The sequence below is a fragment of the Rhipicephalus microplus genome, unplaced genomic scaffold (genome assembly GCF_043290135.1).
Source record: "Rhipicephalus microplus isolate Deutch F79 unplaced genomic scaffold, USDA_Rmic scaffold_13, whole genome shotgun sequence".
Classification (NCBI taxonomy): domain Eukaryota; kingdom Metazoa; phylum Arthropoda; class Arachnida; order Ixodida; family Ixodidae; genus Rhipicephalus; species Rhipicephalus microplus.
This window is the reverse complement of record NW_027464586.1, coordinates 32,343,670-32,367,477: the sequence shown is the minus strand read 5'-3', so window position 1 is coordinate 32,367,477 and position 23,808 is coordinate 32,343,670. Positions and strand designations below refer to the sequence as shown.

The 23,808-nt window shown below is 45.2% G+C and overlaps 1 protein-coding gene across 5 annotated transcripts in view; it reads right to left on the bottom strand.

Annotated features, from left to right (window-relative positions):
• Positions 1-23,808, bottom strand: part of LOC119164607 (agrin) — a 583,580-nt gene that overhangs the window by 239,117 nt on the left and 320,655 nt on the right. For 3 of the 5 annotated variants that reach the window (XM_075882719.1, XM_075882720.1, XM_075882721.1), the window contains exon 4: positions 2,656-2,892. The exons of 1 other annotated variant lie outside the window; for it this stretch is intronic. In XM_075882719.1, coding sequence (XP_075738834.1) covers positions 2,656-2,892 — 237 coding nt within the window. Of the gene's footprint in view, positions 1-2,655; positions 2,893-15,992; positions 16,058-23,808 lie in introns of those variants that run through there. One more of the 5 variants, XM_075882723.1, reaches the window with a different exon arrangement.

Here is a 23,808-nt window from a genome sequence, read left to right as displayed (position 1 = left end):
TAGATAGATAGATAGATAGATAGATACTGTCAGTGTTGCCGAACTTCGCTAAGAAATGCTCGCTAACAAAATCACCTGCTTGTTACATGACGTCACAAAGAAGGAGAGCATCTTCTTCTAAATATAATTCACGTATAGGCTAGCTGCCAATCACATGAGCAGCGGCTAATTATAGAAGCAGGCGAAATGCATGATGAGTACAAAATATTTGCACTTGCAGCATAACGGCGCTTAGTAGTTCGTGCCCGTATACATCTCTGTGAGCTCATACTTGCTGAGAAAAAAAGGAATAGAGTGAAATAAACAGCGCAGCACGAGCTGGCCCAGATGTATTTTGAGCTGTAAATGACAATTCAAGTTGAGTAAAAACCAACTAGCCCGTCTCTTAACTAAGCATCCATAGTGCTACAAACTATGGTCTTTCACCTTCTACCTCGTTCGGTGGGTGAAGTTGCGGGGAAAGCTTAAAGGCTGAGCTTCCCACTGAGCTTGAGTCCACTGCGCTATTCGTGGTCCCTTTGCAAGCTGCCGCAATGACTCGAAGTTACGATAATCAAGGTTGATCAGGTTTATCAAGGCTAAAGCGGAAACAATTTCTGGCGTTTCAGTAAGGAAAACTTAAACATCAAAAACAATTCGTCACACTCACTGGTTCACATCAGCTTCGACAGGGCAACGGTGGTGGTTTATCCTTTTCGAAGAAAGGAAATAATTTGCCGGAAGCAGCAAATGCTTTGACCGGTCCATAAAACGTTTGCTCGTTCCCATCCGTAACGGTACCAACAAGTACCAGCGGAATGAAAGCATGTACAAGTGTTGAATTGTTATAGGGGGTCTGTTCAGCTCTTGCCTGCTCTGCAATGGCACAACACAAGGCGCGAAAGCGTCGCATAGGCGACCCACACCGCAAAGAGCCTACAGTGAAAACCTTTGCTACTTAGCATGATACACTCGTCGGCACAAGTACGCCAGTTTATACGGAGTGGAAAACGCAACATATGATGCCATGCCAGTGGCCACCTAGTTTGGATATGGCTCAGCTAGTGCAAGTACGCCACCACCTGTTGTTTAGCCCGTTCTCATTTTCTTAATCTCCCTGAGAGCTAATATTCAGCTACTTTGTAGCAAATATTCAGCAACGACATGCAAGACTTCACAAAAAAAGCCAGCCTCCTCGAGCAAGCGGATTTGACTACAAAAGCTGGTCTGCATCGTGTGCGAACATGGTCTGCGCTACGCGAATGTAAGGCAATGCGGAGCGAGGCCATATTTGATAGTCTTGAAATGCGAGGAACAATATAGAAAAAGCTCGAAGTTACTGCGAGGCATGTAAGCGCAACAACAAGATCGCTTTTCACGCACAGATTATTGTTTAAAAACTGCAAAATATTGTCGGTAGGAAGCTCTAAAGGGAAGGTTAGTTCTTTGGCATCATTTACCTTAAAAGCATCTAAAATGAAGTGCACTATTTCCAGGTAGGGCACATGGCACATCTTCGTCACAGCTGATGTTAAGCAATTAATCAACAGCGCTGCTTCCCCAAGACTTACCTGAAAACGTCCAGGAGATTCCTACAAATTTTTGATCTCTTCTGTACACCTTATTTATGTTTTTGAATGAGCTAAATGCTCCGGCAGTAATCACCACGGCCCCTGAACAGCCGCGATTTCTCATTCACATATTGGAACGCTAAAGTGAACTCATGTAGGTCGGAGAATGTCCAGTCTCAGTGCCTGACGGTACTCTTTTCTGTGTGCAGTGCTCTCCTCTCTCTTTTTTCTCTCTCTCACCTTATCACCGGTGCCAGGTAGCAAACCAGAAGCTCTTCTGGTAAACATTTACGTCTTATTTACCGCATCTTTTCTTTTAGAAACGTCATTACATTTTGTCTACTGGCCTTATCTGTGAAATAGATTGCGTATTTGTGTAGTTTTCTACTCGTGCAGTGTGAAATCTCGGGATATGCGTATATAGTCTATAGTAGCCTGAGTATCAAAAAAGTCACGTGATTCTGAAAAAAATCTTTAAAAAGACTGCACTTCACGTGTGCAATCGTGTCTCTTCTTGCATTTGTGTCTCAGTGACTCAATTTTAAACATTGTAATGACAAACAAACAGGCTCACATCAAACCCGATTAACTGCTGTGAAATGTTATAGGTACGTACCAAAAGCACCTCCTCTTGCCGCTTTCAACCAAGTGAAAAAATATTAACGACACCTATGGGCTGTCCTTTATGAGCAGCCGATGGTTAATCCTTCAAAACATTCAATCACAGGCACCCCCACAAAATAACAAAACACGCAGGAAAAATTTCACAAAATCACTAAACAAACGAAGGAAAACTAAGACTCCGCTGTTCCCGCCGATTTCTCAAAGGGTGGAACTGAGGCGAACTTTTATATACTGCGTTATGATGACTTCATCGAGCAGTTTTCAGTTTTATATCTGAAGCGGAAGCAAGGTTGCAGTGCAAGAGATTGGTCCCATCCAAATAACACTCAGGGATGCTAGGCATGAGTTGAAGTGTCGGGAGGACGGACACCAAGCAGCCCTAGAGATATAAAGTAACCACTTTCCGGCAGGCACTGTAAAGGCCACATTGTCTTAGCAATCGTTATGAAGGTTCTTTGTTAAAACCAGCCCATCTACTTACCACATGGTCCCGTAAAACGGTGCTGCACGTCACGCATGGCGTTGCAGGCAGCCCTTCGCAGCTCACAGCTGTTTGGGTAATCACGGCCATCGGAGCCGCACACGGGTCTCGAACCACGGGCGTCTCCATACGAGACACACTTGTCCGGACAGACGCAGTCGGCGCCGCGTCCATCCAGCGTTGGGCGACACTCGGCACCCCACTCACATCGCTTCTCAAGGCAAGGATCGGCCACATCTGCAGAAAATTTGTAGCAGGCTTTTGTGAGACGGCCGAGAACCAACACGAGGTGCACGATCAGCGAACTCAGCTTCACTGCCATGGTGCCAACCGCCGGCGCTCGCTTTGCTCACAATGGCGAACTCATCGATCGGGACCAAACGCGCCCGGCGCTGCGATCGGTGGCGCCGCGGAATTGCGTGGGAAATTCAATGAAAATCAGAAAGACATAAGAGCACGTCACGACGTGCAGATTACAACTTCATTTTGCAAACTGGATGCTCACGGTGTCAGACACATGCGTTATTTGCCCAAACATCCCATATCGCATGCTTTGTAGATTGAGCACAGAATAGAGTGCAGCCTAGTGTCTGTGTTTCTACACTGACTTATAGATCTTCGTAGATTTTAATTGCGAAGAAGCTTATAGTGGAGCTCAAGGTGGTGTGCGTAACCAACCATACTACGCATGCCTAACAGCTAGTGCGAGCACGGCCAGAATGCGGTCGCGCGTTCGGACTTGTGCAAGGGGCTGGGTAAGACCAACGCCGCTTAGACTGCCAAAGCTTTCCCGATGGATGAACGAACGTTAAAGAACGCCAGGTGGTAGAAATTTCCGGAGCCCTTTACTACAGTGTCTTCCATAATCCTGAAGTTAAATTCGTGAAGTCCGTCGGGTGTGGCAAAGGCAGTTTTTTTTCCTTATCGTCTTCGTGCATTGAAATTTGCCAATAACCGGAGCGCAGGTGAAGGCTCGAAAAATATTCCGCTCATTGTAAGGAATCTGAGGCATCATCAATGCTAAGAATCGCACCAAACCGTCTTGTTTTCGTCCGAGAACGACAGGTGACGACCAAGTTCTTGAGGAGGGGCGGAGGATGTCTTGCCTGAGCATATCAGCAACGGGCTTGTCGATGACCTCGCGTTCGCTGGAAGAAACACGGTATGGTCGACGATGGAGAATAGAAGTTCCGACGTTGTGTATGCAATAACCCACCGCAGAAGTCTGGCTTAGAGCAGTGGAATGTACGTCAAAAGAAAATTTATGCTTAGACAACAACGCCAGTAGTTCGTCTGCTTGCGGGGGAGTGAGATCCGTGCTGAAGGCATTGACGACAGCCTCAGTAGGTGGAGCACCTGTTGGTATTGAACATAAGTGCACCAGACTGGTATCTAAAGCCACTACGGAGATAGGTTGTGTGTCCACGCTGGAAACTACAACAGTGCCCTCGGTCAGCAGAATGGGCTCAATAATGATATTCAGTACTGCGAGAAATGCGGTGCCGTTGGAGAAGCGGACAAGACTCGATGAAAGCGCAATCCCTCTGGATATACAAAGGGCTGATGGACTGACTAGGACGCCACCGTGGTCAATTGAGTCTGACATAACCGTGATTACGTGCTCGTGGTTAGGTGGCATAAGGAAGTCAGTGACTGTTCGTAGCCGGTCTCATGATGATTTCGGGGAGATATCATCCGTCTCTCGCATATGTAACAGTCGTTGTCGACAAGAGATAGAAGCAGCAGCATCACATAGAAAGTCCCATTCTAAAATAAGCATGAAAGCACAAGAAGCCAGCCCGGCAAACGGAATATGATGCCGGATCCCACCAATGAAAACTCTAACAATGCACTGTGCTGATGGCCGTATCTGCGAGTCATTTGGGCTACGTAAGACAGTGCCAGTATAAGGTGTTGTAACCATACGTAGACGAGACCACAAATCCACATGAATAACAGAAATAGCAGCCCCCGCGTTCACCAATATTTTAACTGGTACCCCTTCCGTATACACTAATAACAAGTTGGCTGGGCCCTCTGGAGGTCTTAGTGTTTTTTCTAGTGATGCAGCTTTCCCTCCAAAAACTGCACCAGCTAGTTTTCCGAGTGGTGGTCAGAAGTAGGTGCAGCCGGTCTCAGAGGAGATGTTGAGCGTCGCAGAGGTGAAGGGGACCAGCGGCGTCCGGGGAGCAGGGGCGAGGTGCGGCGAGCGAAGTCAGAGAGAAGGAACGTGTCGTAGGGCGTCGCTGGTACTGGTTCAGGGATGGCTCCGAATCCCTTCCGTAAACGTCGTAGCCATGGCGTTCGTCCTGTTGGCACTTGCGGCAAAATCGTTAAATATGGCCCCGAATGCCACAATAGTAAGATATTGGGCGAGGCGAGCGCTTTGGGTAGTAGTGTGCTGGAGCTGTCACAGGCGCTGGTACTAGCGCTGGGACAGGCAAGTGTGGTGCAAATGCTTCTACGTTTGACTGCGCAAGAACAGGATGCGCGTGCTGAACCAAGGCAAGTGGCATGGCAGCGACTTGCGCATAGGTCATGGGTGACGTTGGTGGCGCCGTAGTGTTCGATGAGAGAGCGCTAGCCATGGACCAGAGCTCCTCTTTGATGATGTCACGCAGACCAGCAGATTTAGATTGAGGCCGAGGGGTGGGTGTACATGACAACCCTTGCTCTTGAAGTTCCTCGCGAATCAGAGTGCGAATCAGCGCGCGCAAATCCGCATCCGAGGAAGGCCGGCTGTCACTGGCGTCTGGGTAGTCTGGGTGCAATCGAATGGCTTGGAGTTCTTTATGATGCTGACATGTGGTGATGAAGTCCTCAATGGTGGTGGGTTTTTTAACAGCCAGAGCGTTAAACACGACATGGCCTAACCCTTTCATGATGTGACGAACACAATCAGCTTCTGTCATCGCCGAGATCACGCGGTGGCAAAGGGCAATGACGTCTTCAATGTACGAAGTGTACGTCTCCCTGGGATGTTGGGTACGCACATCGAGCTTTCGTTTCGACACTTTGGAATGGATGTTCGGTTTCCCAAAAATTCTACGGACTTGTTGAGCAAAAGTAGGCCGATCCGGGAAGCTGCTCTCGTGAATAAAAAACCACGTTTTCGCGACATCGGACAAATAGAAGGCGACGTGACGAAGTTTTTGATGTTCATCCCATTGGTTATAAACACTGGTGATGTATTCTTTCAGCCATACCTTGACGTCGTCGCGTGAAAGACCAGAGAAGATGGGTGGGTCGCGCTGCCGGGCATTGATGGTCCACGCAGGAATGGTTTGTTGGACATGAATGCTGGATGTTCCGGGCAGCGGTCCTTGAGCCATGACATAGGACGTGAGAAGCAAGCGGCGACCCGAACGAAGCTCCAGCGGAACGTGACGTCGGAAAGGACTTGGGGATCGAAGCAGCCTCCACCACTCTGTAAGACAGTAGCAGCGTTCGAGCCTCGACGGCGTTTATTAGGTCGAATCGCCTGATCAATGCTTCGAACGAAGATGACCTTTTTAGTGATGATGATTATTTACAGATGAAGAAGATGAAGGTCAAACACTGTGAATATTGTGCTTACAATATGAAAGTTTGGGTCGTTAAACCCCACATATAAATTCATCATTTAATGGTTGCGTGACGTCACCATATGGATCCGCACACGCGATGCGTTCCGGTGATCTGCAGCGTTGCACTCGCTTCTACAGGTCTTGTAAAAGTTTGTGATGAGTGCGAAATACTATGAAATGTATTCGAGAAGCTTTCTTGGGCAAAAGTAAAGAATTGTGCATGTAGTTTTAGAGGGCGTCGGAAAAACGCTGTAAATCTTCCCCTTCTCGCACTCTCGCAGTAATCAAGTGAAGATGCGACGTCGTCGGAAAACAAGATTCTGCAGATGCGCGATGAACCAAAGAGTTGTATTCTAGTCAGAACGTGCTGGAACGTGCTAGCGTAACCAGGTGTGCGTAAGTGGCTGTGTAAGATGCTGTGGCCTCTCCTCCTTGCACTCTCTCCACAATCACATGTTGGAGTCGCGGAACGAGATTCTGCAGACGAGCAGTCAACCCACGTGCTCTCGCGTGACGTGGCTATGAACCCACATGGCGTGCTCCAACAAGAGTTCGGGACGAGTAAGAGCAACAGAAACTACAGGTAATTCACGGTGTGCTTCGCCTGCAAGGACGCGTTACCATCGGGAAGAGAGTCCGTGATGAATGCAACTTTAGGTTTTTGGCAGTGCCATTTTGTGAACGTGTTGGTAAATGGAACTTGAAAACATACTGAGCGCTTAGAAACAGGGACATCGGAGAGTAGACAACAAAATGCGCTAACGTCAACAATTTTTCTTTTCAGGAAACGCCAACGTAGATATCTGTGCACAGTGGCGCCACCAGTCTATCCACTAGACAAGCAGAAAAGCCCGTTCCCGAAGTATAAGGAGGGTGGATTTGTGGTCCAAGGGGAAGGTGACTATAAAGAGAGAGCCTTTTCTGCAGTTGCCAATGTTTTTAAAGGTGGGCCTGAGTAGGTTGTTCCATGATGTTGATGTAGCCAAGAAATATAACCTTAAAATAGAGTTTAGCGCAAAAACGCACAAGCCTGAATGGCTATTGAGGGTAATAGTATCAGAAGTAGGGTCATGCCAGAAGAATCTCGCCCTTTTTTTGAAGAAAGGCTGGGCCGGTATTCCTAAAACTGAGTACCCTTTTTTGATTAAGCATTCTGGGAAAATTGTACATTTCCTGAAGCGCAAACCAGACAAATGCTTTTTGACCTTCGACATAAAGCAAGTATATTGTTCTTAGCTTCAAAATTAACTAATCATGTTCGCGGAAGAATGTATTGACAACTTTGGCGCAGTTGCGTTTCAGAACTCAGCCGAGATACCTGTTCAATGCTTTCTATATTTACTTCGCTGGTATCTCCGCTTGACATTTGCCACGTGGAATGGAAAAACTATCCTTCAGAAGCAGGGTGTTTATATCGACTTGTTTGACTCCGGTATTCAGTTACATTTTTCTGGTCCACCTTGACAAAAATGAGGCACATGCATTGTCGCATCACAGGGTGGCAAAAGTTGTCAGATACGTGGACGATTACTTTAGCTTGTTCGAAGGAGAAGCACGCGTAAGAGCAGATCAATTGGAAAACGTTTTTTCTGCTAATTCTTGCAGCAGAAGAGCCATCCGATAAGGTGCTGCGGCTTTTAGACATTGAACTTGAATTCAAGCCACAGCACACGCATTGGGAGTACAAATTCAGAGCTAATAAGTCCTTGTTGCCATACCAATCTTCTCACTCGAAGCTAGTAAAAAGAAGCATGGTTAATCTGTGTTTATAAAACGCATTGCGTAACTCTTGCCACCACAAAATTAAAAAAAAAGTCTTATAAGTCAGTCTGAGAGGTTTTCCGCAGCAGGTTTCTCTGAGTGGGTACATGTGTCGGTTGTCGTGGGTTTGCTTAAAAGATGCTGTTTGGGCAGTCGCGCTCGGGAAGCAGCCATCCAACAGGCGGGAAGTAGGAGCAGAGTGGCGGTAGTGCCTTATCTGCACAAAAGTTTTCATAATCTGAAGAAATAGCTAGTCGAGTGTGAATCAAAGTAGTGTTCTCAGCACCACAAATGCTTGGCAGAATAGTTACTTGATGAACCCGCACCACAGGCCAGCTGTCGGGTGCTCCAAAAACCATCGCGAACATTTTGTAGATTGTCTCCAAGGGGTGGTTTATGGACTTTCACTGACTTGTGGTAAGATTTGTATAGGTCAGACGGGTAGACGCCTTAACGACTATCCTTGCGAACACAAGCTTCATGTTAAAAACAAGAATAACTATAGTCATTTGTCAGTACATTGCGTGGACCGTGGTTGCACACGTATGTACGTATCCTGCAGTGTACTGGCGAAGCATAAAGATAAAGACGTACGAGAGATAATTGAAGCCAATGCTATTTTTCGCAAAGGTGACACATGTGCAAGTGCACCTTGACTTAACCTTTTAGATCGGCAAAGGGCTTTTCTGCTTGGCCAGCGGATAGACTGGTGGCGCCACTGTGCGCGCATATATACGTTGGCATTGCCTGAAAATAATATTTGTTTAAATTAGCGCATTGCGTTGTCCTCTCTCTGATGTCCCTGTCTATATGTCAACTTTAGGTCAGCCCTTGCTGTGCTTCGCACGATGCTCAAGGCACCCTTTGGTGGGAGATGGTGTGTATTCTTTCATACAGAAATCGGTAGAAGGGTTGCAGGATGTTGTCAGAGCCCTGCACTAGGAACTTGAAAGCTTGGGCAAGTTGGTGTGTAGCCAGAGTGTCAACCTTTTGCAGCGCGCAAACATAGAAAAAAAGGACAAAGTAGACAGAAAGAGCTATGAGTTCGACTAACTTTATTCCGCCGAGTGGCAAAACATATTTATCGAAAAGGACGATAAACAATAGGAGAATAAAAGACAAGTCCAATCAATGTATCAGTAGTTAAACCCGTGTGAAGAGTCCTCGCTCGCCTTAAAACCTGACCAGGTAATCACATTCTAGCTGTGATGAGGCTACTGAGGGCCAGAATATGCAGTTTTTACCTAGTAAGTGAATTTTTTCCTCTTGACATATCTCGCAGGTAAGCTGCGCCTTATGCTATACCACTATCACAAACCGATTCAAATGCGGGATTCAGCCACAGTCCCTTTAATGGATGCCAAGGTTCCTTTTGTACCACATTGTGCACGTTACTTCAGTGCTCTCAAAGGTGGTCGTGTATGCGCTTGTGCGTTTGGCTCTTTTATCTGTCCTTTTTCAATTGTTATTCTTTTACTCTGTCTTTTTTCTCTATGCTCACGTGCTGAAAAAAATTGCCAGTAAATCGGGAGGACTGAGAACAGCTGGGGATAATTAATCGAGAACACGTTAGTAACGTACCTGCTGTTATATGATGACACTGTCTTACTAACTAGCTCTGGGTATGACAAAAAGCATAATTACTGATAATTGAGAGCCAAAACAGAATGATCGGCATAAGTAATAACATGCAGACAACTAATTTCAGCTAAGGAGGGCACAAAGTGATGAGATGTTAGGACATCCATGAGCGTGCCATTCGGCGCTTTGCGAGTTCATCAGGTGTACTCACAGGATGGTTCTATGTTTCCAAATGAAACGTCGTGCTTCCAAGGTCAACGCCCTGCACGTGGTGCCATAGAATAGCTTTCAGGTCCATAATGAAACAGGGATAAAGCTATTGCACGAGAAATTGTGGTTTCACGTGGTTTAGCCTAAGCTACACCAGTGTCATTCGTACACGTGGAAATTCAATGGACAGCGCATCAAGTGATTTAGTTTCTGCAGCCGCTAGCGATGTGGTGCTTGAAAGGCTTTTTTGGCGCGTGCAACGTCAAAAGACAAGGTGCATTCTCTTTTATCTCTCACATTGGAAGACGTCATGAAACCTTGAGCAGGCACTTCGGTGCCTCCTGCTTTCTCTTGTTCCGACGAGGTCACGCACCCGGGCAGCGGTAAAAAGGCACACTCTGAAGAAAAGTGAAAATAGGGTTATGAGGCGCTAATCCTTTTTGGGTACTTATTTGACCGCTTTTGGAAGGGTCAAGCCGAAAATTGGCAGATCCCAGGTACAGTCGGAATCGATTATATGCGAAGCACGAAGGAGAAAGGTTGATACGTCACTTTAAAATCGGCACAACGTTACGAGGTGAAGATAAATGATGCCGTACATGACTTCTGTGTCATAATTATCATGTTTGGATGTGTCGTTTACCTTCGTCGTCTATTTACGTCACGTGATACAAAATTTAGTATATGTGAAGCTAGCAAAACAGCCGCGAGCTGAAATACTTCGTGGAGTGTTTTTGTGCATCAGCACAGAAAGCACCGGTACGAAGCGTAATCGAAATCATTCAGCCCCTGCATCATCGCATTCGAACTCACTCGGCTGTTACGTGTTCCGCTCGCCGAAATGCCTTGTTTATATCTTAGTCAGAGTTCCCGAACTACGGGCTGATTAGCAGTTCTTTGCTCGTACATAAGGTCAGCGTGGGAATACACGAATTTGTGAGCTTTCTTCGTAGCTATTCCATGCAATGTCATTGCAGTACTTGAAGTACTTCACGTCTATGAGAGGGCACCACTGTATTGCACACGCGAGCGTGCACGTAAAGTGTAATTCTAGTGCGCACACAACTAACATGGAGGGAGCGCACACTGTACAAAACATACACTTAGTTCGATAACAAGCAAAGTTCATTCTCCTTTCGTATGAACGACGCTACTTCTAAAAACGCGCCACGATGCCAAAAAACACTAAAAACGAAAGTTCCAGTTTGTTCTCAATTGACACAATGAGTAAGAACCAACGGAGCGTACAGCTGAGAGCTGAGAATACAAATACCATGCGTTTCGCACCAACCTACAGTGCAGAGAACATACGTCCAAATGTTTTTCATGCGTGCGCGGTAGATGGCCCTAGTCACCATTTGCCAGCCACCTATAATCATCACCACTCCATGTGCTGTCAAACGGTGCCCGCCACATGACTGAACATGTCAGTGTGCTACGTGAATACTGTATTGTGCATAGTGCTGCGCTCTCCGTCGTAGGTGTCACTGTGTCCTTTGAAAGCCTTTATGTGAATATATGCCGCGAATTTTGTGTTTCGCGAAGTGTGGAACTATGGGCCGGTGCTGTGTGCCAATGTGCAGAAGAAATTACGACGGCAGTCCAAAAGTTTGTTTCCTTGTCCAAGTGAGCCAAAGCGAAGAACCGAATGGCAACGTGTGGTGCGGCGCGATGGTGTGGATGTCGCACAGCTGAAAGACCCCAAGGAAAGCGATACCGTACAATTATTCAAAGAGATGAAATGGAATATTGCCACGCACGTGTACGTAGTAGAAAGACGCAGTTGAGTGGGTGGCTGAAAGTTGCTATACATCCGTAGATTTTCGTACGTTACTAAACCTTTCTTGCTGCGTACGAATATCCTGAGTATCAGCTTCAGAATATTTGAATTATTTGCGTGCACAATTTTTCTTGTATGCAAGTATGCGAACGCCTCTTCAAGCCAGAGTATTTGAAGACAACGTCTTTATACACAGATCTTGATGGGAGTACTATCGAAGCATCCAATAAACTCACGATGCTGACACCGGACGCATTGCCAACAGTTTTTCCTGGCTGTCCAGCGTACGTGTCTGGCTAGCTGAAAAGACGCGAAGGTCCTGACGGAAAGAAAAGACGGACTGAATACGAATTGCTTCAGCAAGCCATTCAGCAGTCTCAGATAACATATGAAAACGCACTGCAAAACAACGTCAAGAACCTTGTTAACATTAAGTCTCGCATGGAACGCATACGACACAAAGTGTTTTGGTCTCCGACCATAATTGATTCGTGCGCGATTTTCACTCATGCGAAGATGAAATCGCATACACCGGGGCTTGTCATGTCTGTGGTGGTGACCGCCGATTTATCTTCTCGTGTATCTTTAAAGAATGTTCCGTTGTGTTCCTGCGATCAGCTGTGCATTTCTTCTAAAATATGTGATTTTTGCGTTACTCGTTGACCTTTTTGACAATGTGGAGAACTACAGTGCTAGCCGAGAGACAACCCACAGACAGGACAAAGTGCAAGGAACGTTAGCACTGCTCATTTACCTTCTTGATAACATCACGTATGAGAATTTAGAGGAAGGTGAAATGACTGATGCACTAATGTGTTTGAAAAAGCAGTGTACTCTGGGGAGATTCTTGTTTTCGCTACCATACCACACATTATTTCACTGCATGCGTATAAATGTTTTCGCCACAGTGGCAAGCTCGAACTGCCACACCCAGAAACACCCAAACGAGTCTGCGCAACGTGTGATGTCAGCCCTGCTAAATGAAAAAAGTGAGAAGGGTTTTTTAGGTTTACGAAACGCAGAGAAAGCTTTTGAAAGAGCACGATAGAAAGGTGTCGTTAATTTTAGTTGAAATACACTACGAGCGGTTCTTCGAGTTCAATGATGGCAGTATAAGAGGCTCTGTTGCTAAATGTACTGAGCCAGCTAAAACAGCGCATCTTTTCATGGTGCAGTCACTTTTTTTGTCATATGAGGATGTTGTTCACATTCTTCTTGTAACAAGAATAACAGCAAGTGAACTACACAATTTACTGAAAAGAATAATTATAAGCCTAGAGAGTGCTGGATTTCATGTTGTTGTGGTTGTGACTGACAACAACGCCATCAACAGGAAAATTATGTCGCTTTTTGGTAACACTAACGAACCAGGGATTGTCTACCAGCATACTGCAAATGCACAGAAGCATTTGTTTTGTGTAGTCAATACTGTGCACTTGTTAAAATCTGTGAAAAATACCTAAATAAACCAAAAAGTTGATGACAAGAGTTTTCCTTATCCGCCATTCGATTATCTGGCCTCAGCGAGCAGAAGAAACCAGAAAGCACCATTTTTTTCTGCCTTAGACGCCTGTACCAGTTTTAACAAAACAAACTGGCAAAACTTGCATATGGGCCCTCATATAAGGCACTCTATTCTACCCACTTGGAGCGGCAAAATGTAAAACTTGCGCTTAAAATTTTCAGCAGTTTGTGTCAGGAGCTCTCGCAATTGAAGACAAGAAACTGCATTTCCAGTACTGGAACAAACTACAACATTCGTTGACCTAATTATTATGCGGTGGAAGGTTATGAGTGTAAAAACACCTGATAAGGGGCATAGGCACTTCTTAGGCAAGTTTCAAACAGATTGTCTAGAGGCTAGGTTCGACAAGTACAGACAGCTCTGTTGGTCCCAACACCATGTTTCTATTACGCAAACCTTTGAAGCAGAAGCGAAGATTCGTCTACAAAACACTCTTATTCATGAAGACTTGCCTTCATCTAAGCAGGAGGAAAAGACTCTAAATGCTGAAACGCTAATAAGGAAGTACAACATTACGCTTACTAAGAAAGTCTCAACCAGTCTGCTGATGACATGTATGCAATCACGTACATTGCTGGCTATTGTGCAAATGCTATACTGAAGCGCCAGCCGTGCGATGACTGCGGCACACAACTCACAATTGTAAATTGAGAGCTCGATATAAGTAACCATCCTAATTGACAGCATGAGCAGGGGAGACTTGAAGTTTCCAATGCCATTTGTGGCGCGCACAGTTCTTTCAACAAAAGTGGTTCTAGAGCACCTTACAAGCAAGACGCACGAACATCAGTTTCATGCAGAAGTAAATAAGGTTCTAGAGCACCTTACAAGCAAGACGCACGAACATCAGTTTTATGCAGAAGTAAATAAACGTTCCGCCTTGCAAAGCATCATGCTGTACCTACTCAGTGACAGTGAAGAACTTGGCACTAGTATGAATGGCCAACGGCCTCATCTAGTGCTGAAAAACACTTTGAGGCCAGCCGTCAACACGCTTCTGAAAAATTATGTTACTTGCGAAATGACAGCATATCAAACAGATGGAAGAATTTCTTTTCTGTCTTTCAACTAGGTACCAGAACCGAGCCGTCATCGTTGGGGATATGAACACAGACACCGCGAACACTAGTTACACTCATTACAAACAATTGGTTAGTTCATTCAATTTTCGTAATCTCATACATACCCCTACGAAAGTAACCAGTACGTCGGCAACAACGATTGATCACATCCTAACTATCGTATCATCGAAAGTGAATGCTGGCGTTTATAACGAACCGATAGCAGATCACCTTTCTACATTTGTTTCCATACGGGAAACTCCAAACAAGAATGCACAATTTTCCAGCATTACAAGCAAAATCAATTACAACTTATTACGGAACCACATTCTCTCCAACGAATTTGAAACATTGTATGACGATGACGCCAACATTGAATTAGAGAACATAACAAAAGCCCTTCGCCATATCATTGAATGCGGTCGTTCAAACGTGTCCGCACGCTCATACAACACCCCGCTAACTCTTTGGATAACAACAAAGATCCTTGCATTGCTGAAGAAGAAAGACTTCTGGTACCGCAAGTGGAGACAGCAAAAAGAACATAAATATGATTTAGGTCAATTCAAACGGTTAAGAAACCAATCCGTGAACCTGATTAGGCAACAAAAAAGGTCCATTATTCTCGACTTATTTTCCAAGCGCAAGGCGATTCAAAGAAAACAAGGTAAATTGTAAAAGAAGTTATCGGTAAAGAACTAACACAGCGTGTATCACCTGACGTAGTCGATGCGCGTATACTTGATAAATTTAATCTATTCTTTGCTGAAATCGGCTCTACCTTAGCCGCGAAATTCCCTCGTAGAGAAATGAAATGTTTTTTCAACCTCCTCATCAAATACGTTTGGTCTTCACTACATAAGTGAGGATGAAGTTCACGACACTGTTGCCAATTTAAGCACTAACAAAGCCAGTGGAACAGATGGTATTACTGCTCACTTAGTGAAAGATAACAAAGCCAGTGGAATAGATGGTATTACTGCTCGCTTAGTGAAACATAACACTGATATTTTGAGTTCCATCTTGTGCTACGTATTTAACCATTGCTTGCATACGTCGACGTACCCATTCTGTTTAAAAAAAAACGCCAAAGTTGTGCCGGTATATAAAGAGGGCGATCGCTCTGATCCTTCAAGCTATCCGCCCATATCTGTGTTAAGTATTATAAGTACCATATTCGAAAAGATTCTTTAAAAACGAATGCGCCTATTTTTAGCAAAATATATTGCTTTTTGCCCGGAGCAGCAGAGATTTAGATCACACCATTCCGCATCAACAGCTGTGTTATCGTTATCACAGAAAATTAACACAGCACTGCACAATAGCCTTCTTGCGGCAGTTGTCTTCATTGATTTAAGAAACGCATTCAATACTGTCGACCATAACATTCTGCTTATGAAATTAAAACACTATGGATTCCGCGGCAAAGTTTTTAGCCTTTTTTCTAACTACATTGATGGACGTCATCAAATGGTCAACATGCAAAATCTTACGCCGTCATTATTAAACATAAAGACAGGGGTAGCTCAGGGGTCGGTCCTGGGGCCACTGTTATTCTCACTATACGTAAATGATTTGCGATGCATTCTCAAATCGGCCGAACTGCTAATGTACGCTGATGACATACCTTTAATAGTTACCGCCAATAACTTAGCCGATCTAGATTGTAGAGCTAATGAAAAACTACAAAATATTTGTAAGTGGTTTACAGTGAACAAATTAACACTCAATGCAAAGAAAACCAAATACACCGTTTATCACTCCCGTTACCGAAATGTAAACTGTGAGTCATTTCTTCTTACAATGACCAACTGCCAACTTGAGCATGTAAATGAATTTAAAGTGCCACTCACCAGGTTTGACAATTTTGAGCTGACAAGCGCAATGCGTAGACGAGGCATTCATGATCACGTCTGCCAAAATTTACAACGCTACACGCCGCGGAAATGGGACAACGCTACGCGCCGCGGAAATGGGTCAAACTTCAAGATGAACGCTGCTCCCCCTCTCTTCTGCCGGCGCACGCCTAGAGAACGAGGGCATGGCGTGGACGTATGAATGGCCCTACGTACACGCCAATGCAGTGACGTTGGTCATCTACGTAGACGACTCTGCTCCGACGTTGTCAGCAGTATACCAGGTGACCCGGCAAAAATTATTTAGGACAACATGCGTAGCTAATGTATTTGTTGCTTTCAGAGAATAATAAAACCCGAAATAAATAATGAGATGCAATAAAAATTGTGCGCGTTTTTCTTTCATTTTTTCCCGTGAAATGCTACGAAATGCGGGGCTAATGTGCCAGCGTTTCGCATGCCTTTGTGTCCCCGCGGTCAGCGCATTGAGCAGATGACCGCCAAGGAAAACTCCTACCCATTTGCGCACTCATTGTACTCATTTACTCTACCGTGTCTAACCAAGCGTTTCCAAATCATCCCGCAGATACAGGCAGAAGACCATAAAATAACGCTGGTCAACAAAGTAACGCTGCTCGCATGCTCGGAGGTTGGAATTGTTTGGGCACGTCATGCGCACGTCACCTCTTGGTCGTATGCCAGAGAGTGTGGGGAATAGATTTGGCTTGCGAAGGCTACCCGGAGGAGCGGCAAGAGTTTCGAGCTCGCCTCCTCTCATCCTCGTTTCGCGCCGCTTCAAAAGACCTGTTTTTTTTTGCTCGTGATGAACCGATTCGAAAAATTTTTATGGCAAAATGCTCCTCAATGAACACCCAAAAACTTCCACTGTCTAATTAAAATTCGGTATGGGGCCTGGTGAGTAGCCCTTTAAGTATCTCGGTGTAGTGTTCGACAGCCAATTGCACTGGAAAAAATAATATAATCCTGTTTGTACTAAGCTAGCATCTGGCTGCAGTATGCTGCTGTCTGCTAGAAATTAATTTAGCAGAAATATTCTCAGAGTCCTTTATTTTTCGTTTTTTTTCATATTCATCTATCATACTGATTAGACCCATGGGGATGGACCTTTCAACTTACCTTGATCCTATCCTCATAATACAAAAGCGTGCGCTTACAATAATAGATTATGCGGCATATAATGAACCCAGTGCACCTTTGTTTCACAAGTTGGGAACTATACCTTTTGATTACTTACGGCAGCATAAAACCGCAGTCACCATCAGTATTGTTAATGCACACAGTGTACCTTTTGACCTATCTATCTTTTCTTCCTCGTCCCGCGTCACTAGATGCATGACATTGCGGAATTTTATTCTTCCACCTACTAAAAACGTGTATGGTGAACGCTTACTACAGTTCGTAGGAGCTAAAGTGTGGAGTAACATACCACTTCAGTTTAAAGATTCTAGGGCTTTCTCGAACGCACTTATAAAATATTTGCAACATGTAGAACAATAGTATTGACCATGCACTAAACCTTACACATAGGTTGATGTTTTGTCTGCACTTGTTTATTTATTTATTTAGGAACAAAATGCAACAATGTGCACTATGCATTTCTGTACGTTCTCTCAAGCATCTACGTCACCTTAAATATCAATGATATCTTCTTTTATTTTTGTTCGTCTTCTTGAAAAGTCATAACTTTGATGCTCTGATTGTTCTATACAATAAATGAAAATTTATACAAATAAAATGAAAAAAGGGGTTCTAGAAATACGAGGAAAATACTTACATTGAAGAGAATTGTAAATGTACACATTGTCTGTCTCTGTTTGTTTGTGTGTGTTGATGTCATTCTTTTTTTGCTGAGAGACAGTGCTCATAAGTGATTGTAGCATATAAACAAGGGCCACGCCTCTTGTAAGCTAGCATGTAATTTTTTATGCACAGTGTTTTTCTCATGAAGTGTTTGTGCTAGCTTCGAATCAAAAGTGGCCAATAAATGAAACCTGCAGTATGCTCTAGCAGTACTTCCTTACTTGAACGTGAAGTCATGAATGTGTGGTGTATGTGCAATTAACAAATACCTACCCATTGTGTTTAAAAATACATATTTTCTTTTTGTTGTCATTTTATTCTTTTAAACTTTCTTCAGTGTCGCACCTGGTCACAAAATGTGCATGTATGTCACGGCAATCAAAAAAAAATTACGGCATATTCACGGGGTGAATGATGATGAATGGGCGAAACTCCGGAGGGATTCATCGGTAAACTGTGAATCTTCCGTGTAATTCGCCCAGTCGATCATCATGTAAAGACGTGAGAAACGCTGTGTGTGTATATACACAAATCAACTTTTATTTGTTCTTAGACGATGGATGGCTTGCGATGTCCCTTTCCTCGCGCGCTCGCACATCGGGATTCTGTCCGCGAGCGCGCGCTGCTGCCGCCTTGCACTCTCTCCGCTGTGCAGCCTTATCCATCCGGCGACTCCGAGCGCGCGCCAACAGCGAACGGATTTTATTACAACGCTCCCCCTAGCGTACGTCGCCGCACTAAATCGAACGATTGCCTTCAACCAATGACACGCGCCATATGTGACATCATTCCTATTTTATAAGATCTCGCGTCTTTCATCAACTACAAGTACCGCTTTCTAGTTTATAACATCTTGCATCTTTTCATCATCAGCTACAAGTACCACCATCTAGTAAACACTACAAGAACTAAACGAGAGGTGGCTACATACAGGAGACGGTACCGCCATCTAGTGAACACTGCAAGAACTAAACTAGAGGTGGCTACATACAGGCTACAGGGGACGCACAGCCCACGCCCTAAGGAGCTTCGCCCCTAAAACACCGATATGCACCAGCCGAAACAAACTGTGTCGGGCTGGTCAGGCCTGGTCCGTGACGTCACGCGAGTAGTGCGAAGGCCTGAAGTAGTCTTGGTGGTGTTTGCTCCGGCCGTTTCGCTAGCGCCACATATACGGCATTTGGTATCACGTGACGTGAATAGACGCCGAAGGTAATTGACACGTGTAAACATGATAATCACAATACGAAAGTCATGTACGGCCTTACTTACGTGCACCTCGTAATTTTGTGCTGATTTTAAAGTGACATATCAACATTCATAATTCGTGCTTCACATATCAATTCCGACCGAACGTTGGATCTGCCAATTCTTTTTTCGTCATGTCGTCACTGCACTTTCACTGATGTAGGTCGCACTTCCCATCTTTTCGTATCTGTGGTGCTGTAGTGTTACGTTCCACATTTTGTACACCACAAGTTCGCTTTGAGGGGGCGCTGTACAGATGTACATACTAAGTTTCATATATGAAATCAAGGATTTGGGCTTGGGTATTTCTGTTGGATTTTTCAACTGTGCAAGTCTGGTCCCTCTAGCAGGCTGTTTCTTTGCTCTGATGGCGTCGGCATCACGGTATCATACGGTCTTTATACGCGCGATTCTAGATGTGCTTGGAGCAGTCGAGATAGTAGGTAGTTACCAGAAACACCTTCAGTTTTTCACCAGACAAGCAACATTTTCTTTTATTTTAGTTTAGATAAAAAGCTTCTGTATGGTCAAAGACGCCTGAGATGTACGTCAAGTTTGAGCACTATTTGTCTATGTTTATCCGAATAGAAAAGCTGTCTTGTTGTGTGGATCGCATCTATGCGACTCTGACAGGCACCACTTAGAAATGAAATTTTTCTGACGCACTCGGTAGAGCGGATGACTCAAAGGTGCTCGATGGCCGCGAATTTGTTTCGCCTTGTGGGCTGCAATGCTCAATGGTGCGGAATATTCTCGGATTGAATGGCTTTGTGAGCCACCAGCTTGACCAGCGGTGAAGGATTGAGTCTGAAAGCACTTTCAACAGGTCGGCACGAAGGAAAACCTAGTTTAAGTAAGGAGTGTGGGCATGGCGTGCACGTGGGCACAAGTTGGGAATGATGTCAGATTAAGGCTCAAACATGCACGCGCCCTTGTGCTTTAGCAAGAGCACGTGCGATTTGTAATAAATGCTTTCTACGCCGGGCTGCTTTATTCAAGTGTGCAAGTGCGATCCCTCGATGAGTTAGGATCGTTCGGAACCTTAGTGGATATTTAGCAGCTGCTAGGAAAAATGACCAACCAGTTCAAGCCAGGGACCTGTTGAGCAAAGCCTAGCAGCAGAGCTAAAGAAGCAGCCAAAGTCAACAAAAGCTATAGTCGGTGACCACCCAAGAATTAGTATAGGCTCTAGCCACGAGGACTCATTGCCTTTCTTTTCCATGCTTCCGTGCTACAAATGAAGTAGTACCTAAACATTGATTGATATGTGGGGTTTAACGTCCCAAAACCACTATATGATTATGAGAGACGCAGTACCTAAACATTGGCCATAATGTTGACGCATAAAACTATTAACTTACAATACCTGATTGGTGTTGAAATGCAAAATGCGAAGCTCTTTAAATAAACTTGAGAAGGCGCGGACTCCCCGTCAGCTAGCTATATGTTGTTTAAATCGCACCCCCGACAGCGCCCATTTCGGAGTCCACGAAGAAGCAATGCACATCTCTCGAAGGCGATATTTTTGCATAGTACCTAAAATTGTAATAAAAAAAACACTGGCACATTTAACGTTACTTTTTAAATTAGGTGAAACGGGGTGTTGAACAAGCAGGAGTTCACTCGGCGAACGAGAGATTTATTTAGCGCAAAGGCTAACTGAATGCAAGCCTGCGATCCCAGCGCGTCTTCTTCTTCTTTCTTTACTCGAGGTCCATGTCTGCTGCTCTCGTTACAATCACCCCCGGGCGACAAAAGAGCCATCCTGGCGCCCTAAGGACAGGTGTGCACAGAAGGATCATGGTACGGTTTGAGCCAGAGACGTGTACGATTTATTGTCCCCGACGGCGCTTGTCCGGAGATGCCTCCAGCGGCTCGACAAGGTAGTTGACAGGGGATGTTTGGCGTACAACTCAATAGAGAGCATGGTACCTGGACGAAAGCTTGTGGGAGAGTCCTGGAGGAGTAGAAGGAATTATATCCACACCAGTGAGTTAGGAGTTAAGCTCATAGGCGGGGTGGACGCGTCGTGGCGATGTTTTTTGCGCGTCTGGTCGTGTGGCGTGAACGCACGAGCAAGCTTCCGACATTCTTCAGCGTGTGCTGCTGCTTGTGAATCGGTTGTCAACTCTGAAGGATCCGATCGAAAAGGAAGGATAGTATCCATTGTTGATGATGGCTCCCGTCCATAATGTAGGAAGAAAGGCGAAAATCCAGTGGTGCTTGGCGTTGCAGTGTTGTATGCATATGTCACAAAAGGCGGTATGCTATCCCAATTTGACTGGTCGGATGAATCGTACATGGCCAGCTTATCGCCAAGTGTACGATTAAAGCGCTCTGTCATCCCATTATTTTGGGGGTGATAGGCTGTGGTAGTGTGGTGTATATGATGCGACACTCGCTTAACAACGCTTTGATGGCATCAGAGAGAAAAACGCGGCCGCTTACCGAGGTGCTTCATGCCTTAAAACTAGGTTTTGCAGTATAAAACATCTAACGTCTTTTGCGGTAGCAAAAGGTAAAGCAGCTGTTTCAGCCTACCGCGTTAGGTGGTCGCTATCGAAAATGACCCAGCGGTTGCTACTCGAAGTATAGGAAAGCGGACCGTAAAGGTCAATTCCGACGCGATGGAAAGCTCGTGTTGGACATGGCAACGGCTGCAAAGGACCGGTGGTATGTTGAGCGGGCATCTTGCGTTGCTGGCAAGTAAGGCAGGACCCTACGGAATGGCGAACAAAACGGTACATACCGCGCCAGTAGTACCGCAGCTGCAAGCGAGTGTATGTTTTTAACACACCAGCGTGGCCACATTGCGGATCACCGTGGAACGTGGCGCAGATGTCAGAGCGGAGATGTCGGAAAAGGACGAGCAATCACTTACTTCCGATCGAGCTGTAGTTTCAGCGGTAAAGCAGGTTATCTCCAACAGCAAAGTGTTGTGCTTGACGGCGAAGCGTCCTGGAAACAGGAGCGGGTATCCGGTTTCAGAGAAAGTCCAAAAGGGAAGAAATCCAAGCCTGAAATGTTTGTTTGTTTGCTTCCCTGGACTCATGGCTCACACCTACTCGGGGGGATTTGCCAAGAAAGCGTAGTTTATTTTTTTCTAAAAGAATTATAACTATGTGTAATGAATTTTTTTTATAATACGACTAGTGTAAGGAAAACCACAAGAAAATAGAGCATCCAAAAAAAATCGAAAAAATGAAAAGACAAGTTGAGATCCCAGTGCGTTTTCCGCTTCTTTCTTTACTCGAGCTCCGAGTCCAATGCTCTCGTTACATAAGAAATAGTTCTTTTGCGGTATCACAAAATCAAAGAGAGACAATAAACACATTTTATTAGGTTGCTTGCAATTTTATTACAAAACATTCACCCCGGGTTTCTTCGGTGTCTTGCGAAACTATGGCCACTATTACTAAAAGCGAAGAATAAAGAGGCGATTTTAGATTTGCTTCGTGAATTTTGATTCTTGCGCTGCCTTATATACCCAATAAGCGTCTCGCGTCGTCACGCTTGTCATCGTCTTTGAGGTAAACGCCAATGTTTCATCGAAATAAAAGCACGTAGCGCACATTGTGCCTAATAGTAGGGATCATTGCATACGTTGTCTTCAAGTTAATGGCCTAGGAGATGTACGGCGCTAAAGTGGCGGTGAGTAAAAGCTGTAGCTGAAATTTTTCCTTGCTTCGACAACTTGCACTTCGTGGTGTTGCCATCACCCCGTCAGGCCTTGAATATTCAACTTTTTCAAAGCGGCGCCTAGTTTTGCTGCAACTGGGGTCACTACCTTCAATGAATGTGTCCGTGAAAACGTGTGTCTGTGCAGGCCGAGAGGTTTCCTCTCTCCGGAAAATACGAGTGGATTGCGTGCCAGACTTTGCTTTCACAGGAGAGTGCAATGCATCCATCTTTCCTTTCGTGGGACTCTATTTTAAAATAAACAAGTAATCTCTGTGCGTAATACATGCGCGCAATATAGGCAAAATTAAAAAAGAAAACAAAATGTAAAACTTCCTAATATGCTATCGTGAAGGATGATACAATGTCTTAAAAAACAAAATGCTTCTCTTTTTATTCTCGAGGACGCGAGTACTTACACGCCGAGCTGCGACGCCTGCCGACAGTCCCGATGTCTCGCACACTTCGACAGCGATGCGGGAATGGACGTGGGGGGATCGCATGACCACTTACAGAGACATCACGCAACACTACAGACTGAACAGATGCAAATATCCACCACCCACGCCAAACTAAACAAGAAACAGCAGGTTGCCTGGAGACAACTACAGACACACAGGTACCCGAATCCGGTGATCCTTCGCCTCTGCTACCCAGGCATTTATACGTCCGACGCGTGTAAGGCGTGCGGAGCCAGAGCGACGCTGCAGCACATGCTGTGGAAGTGTATCGGTAACGCGCAGCAGTCCCCTACGAACCCGGTAGACAGGGCAGTCTCGAACCACGAGGCGCGATGGGAGGCGGCTCTACTCAGCCACGACCTTGCCGATCAACTGTGGGCCGTCCGGCAAGCCCAGGATGCCGCCCGTGTCCAAGGACTCGAGGCCGTCACCTAGGCCGGGGTGCTTGTAGCTCCACCTCGCTCAATGACGCCGAACATGTTCAATAAAGTTTTTACTCACTCACTCTCTTTTTATTTTCGCTCCACCACAGTTTTAGTGGTATCGCTGCAGTGGCGATCACAATTTATGTAACTGATCGTGATTGATCGTGACCGCTGCGTCGT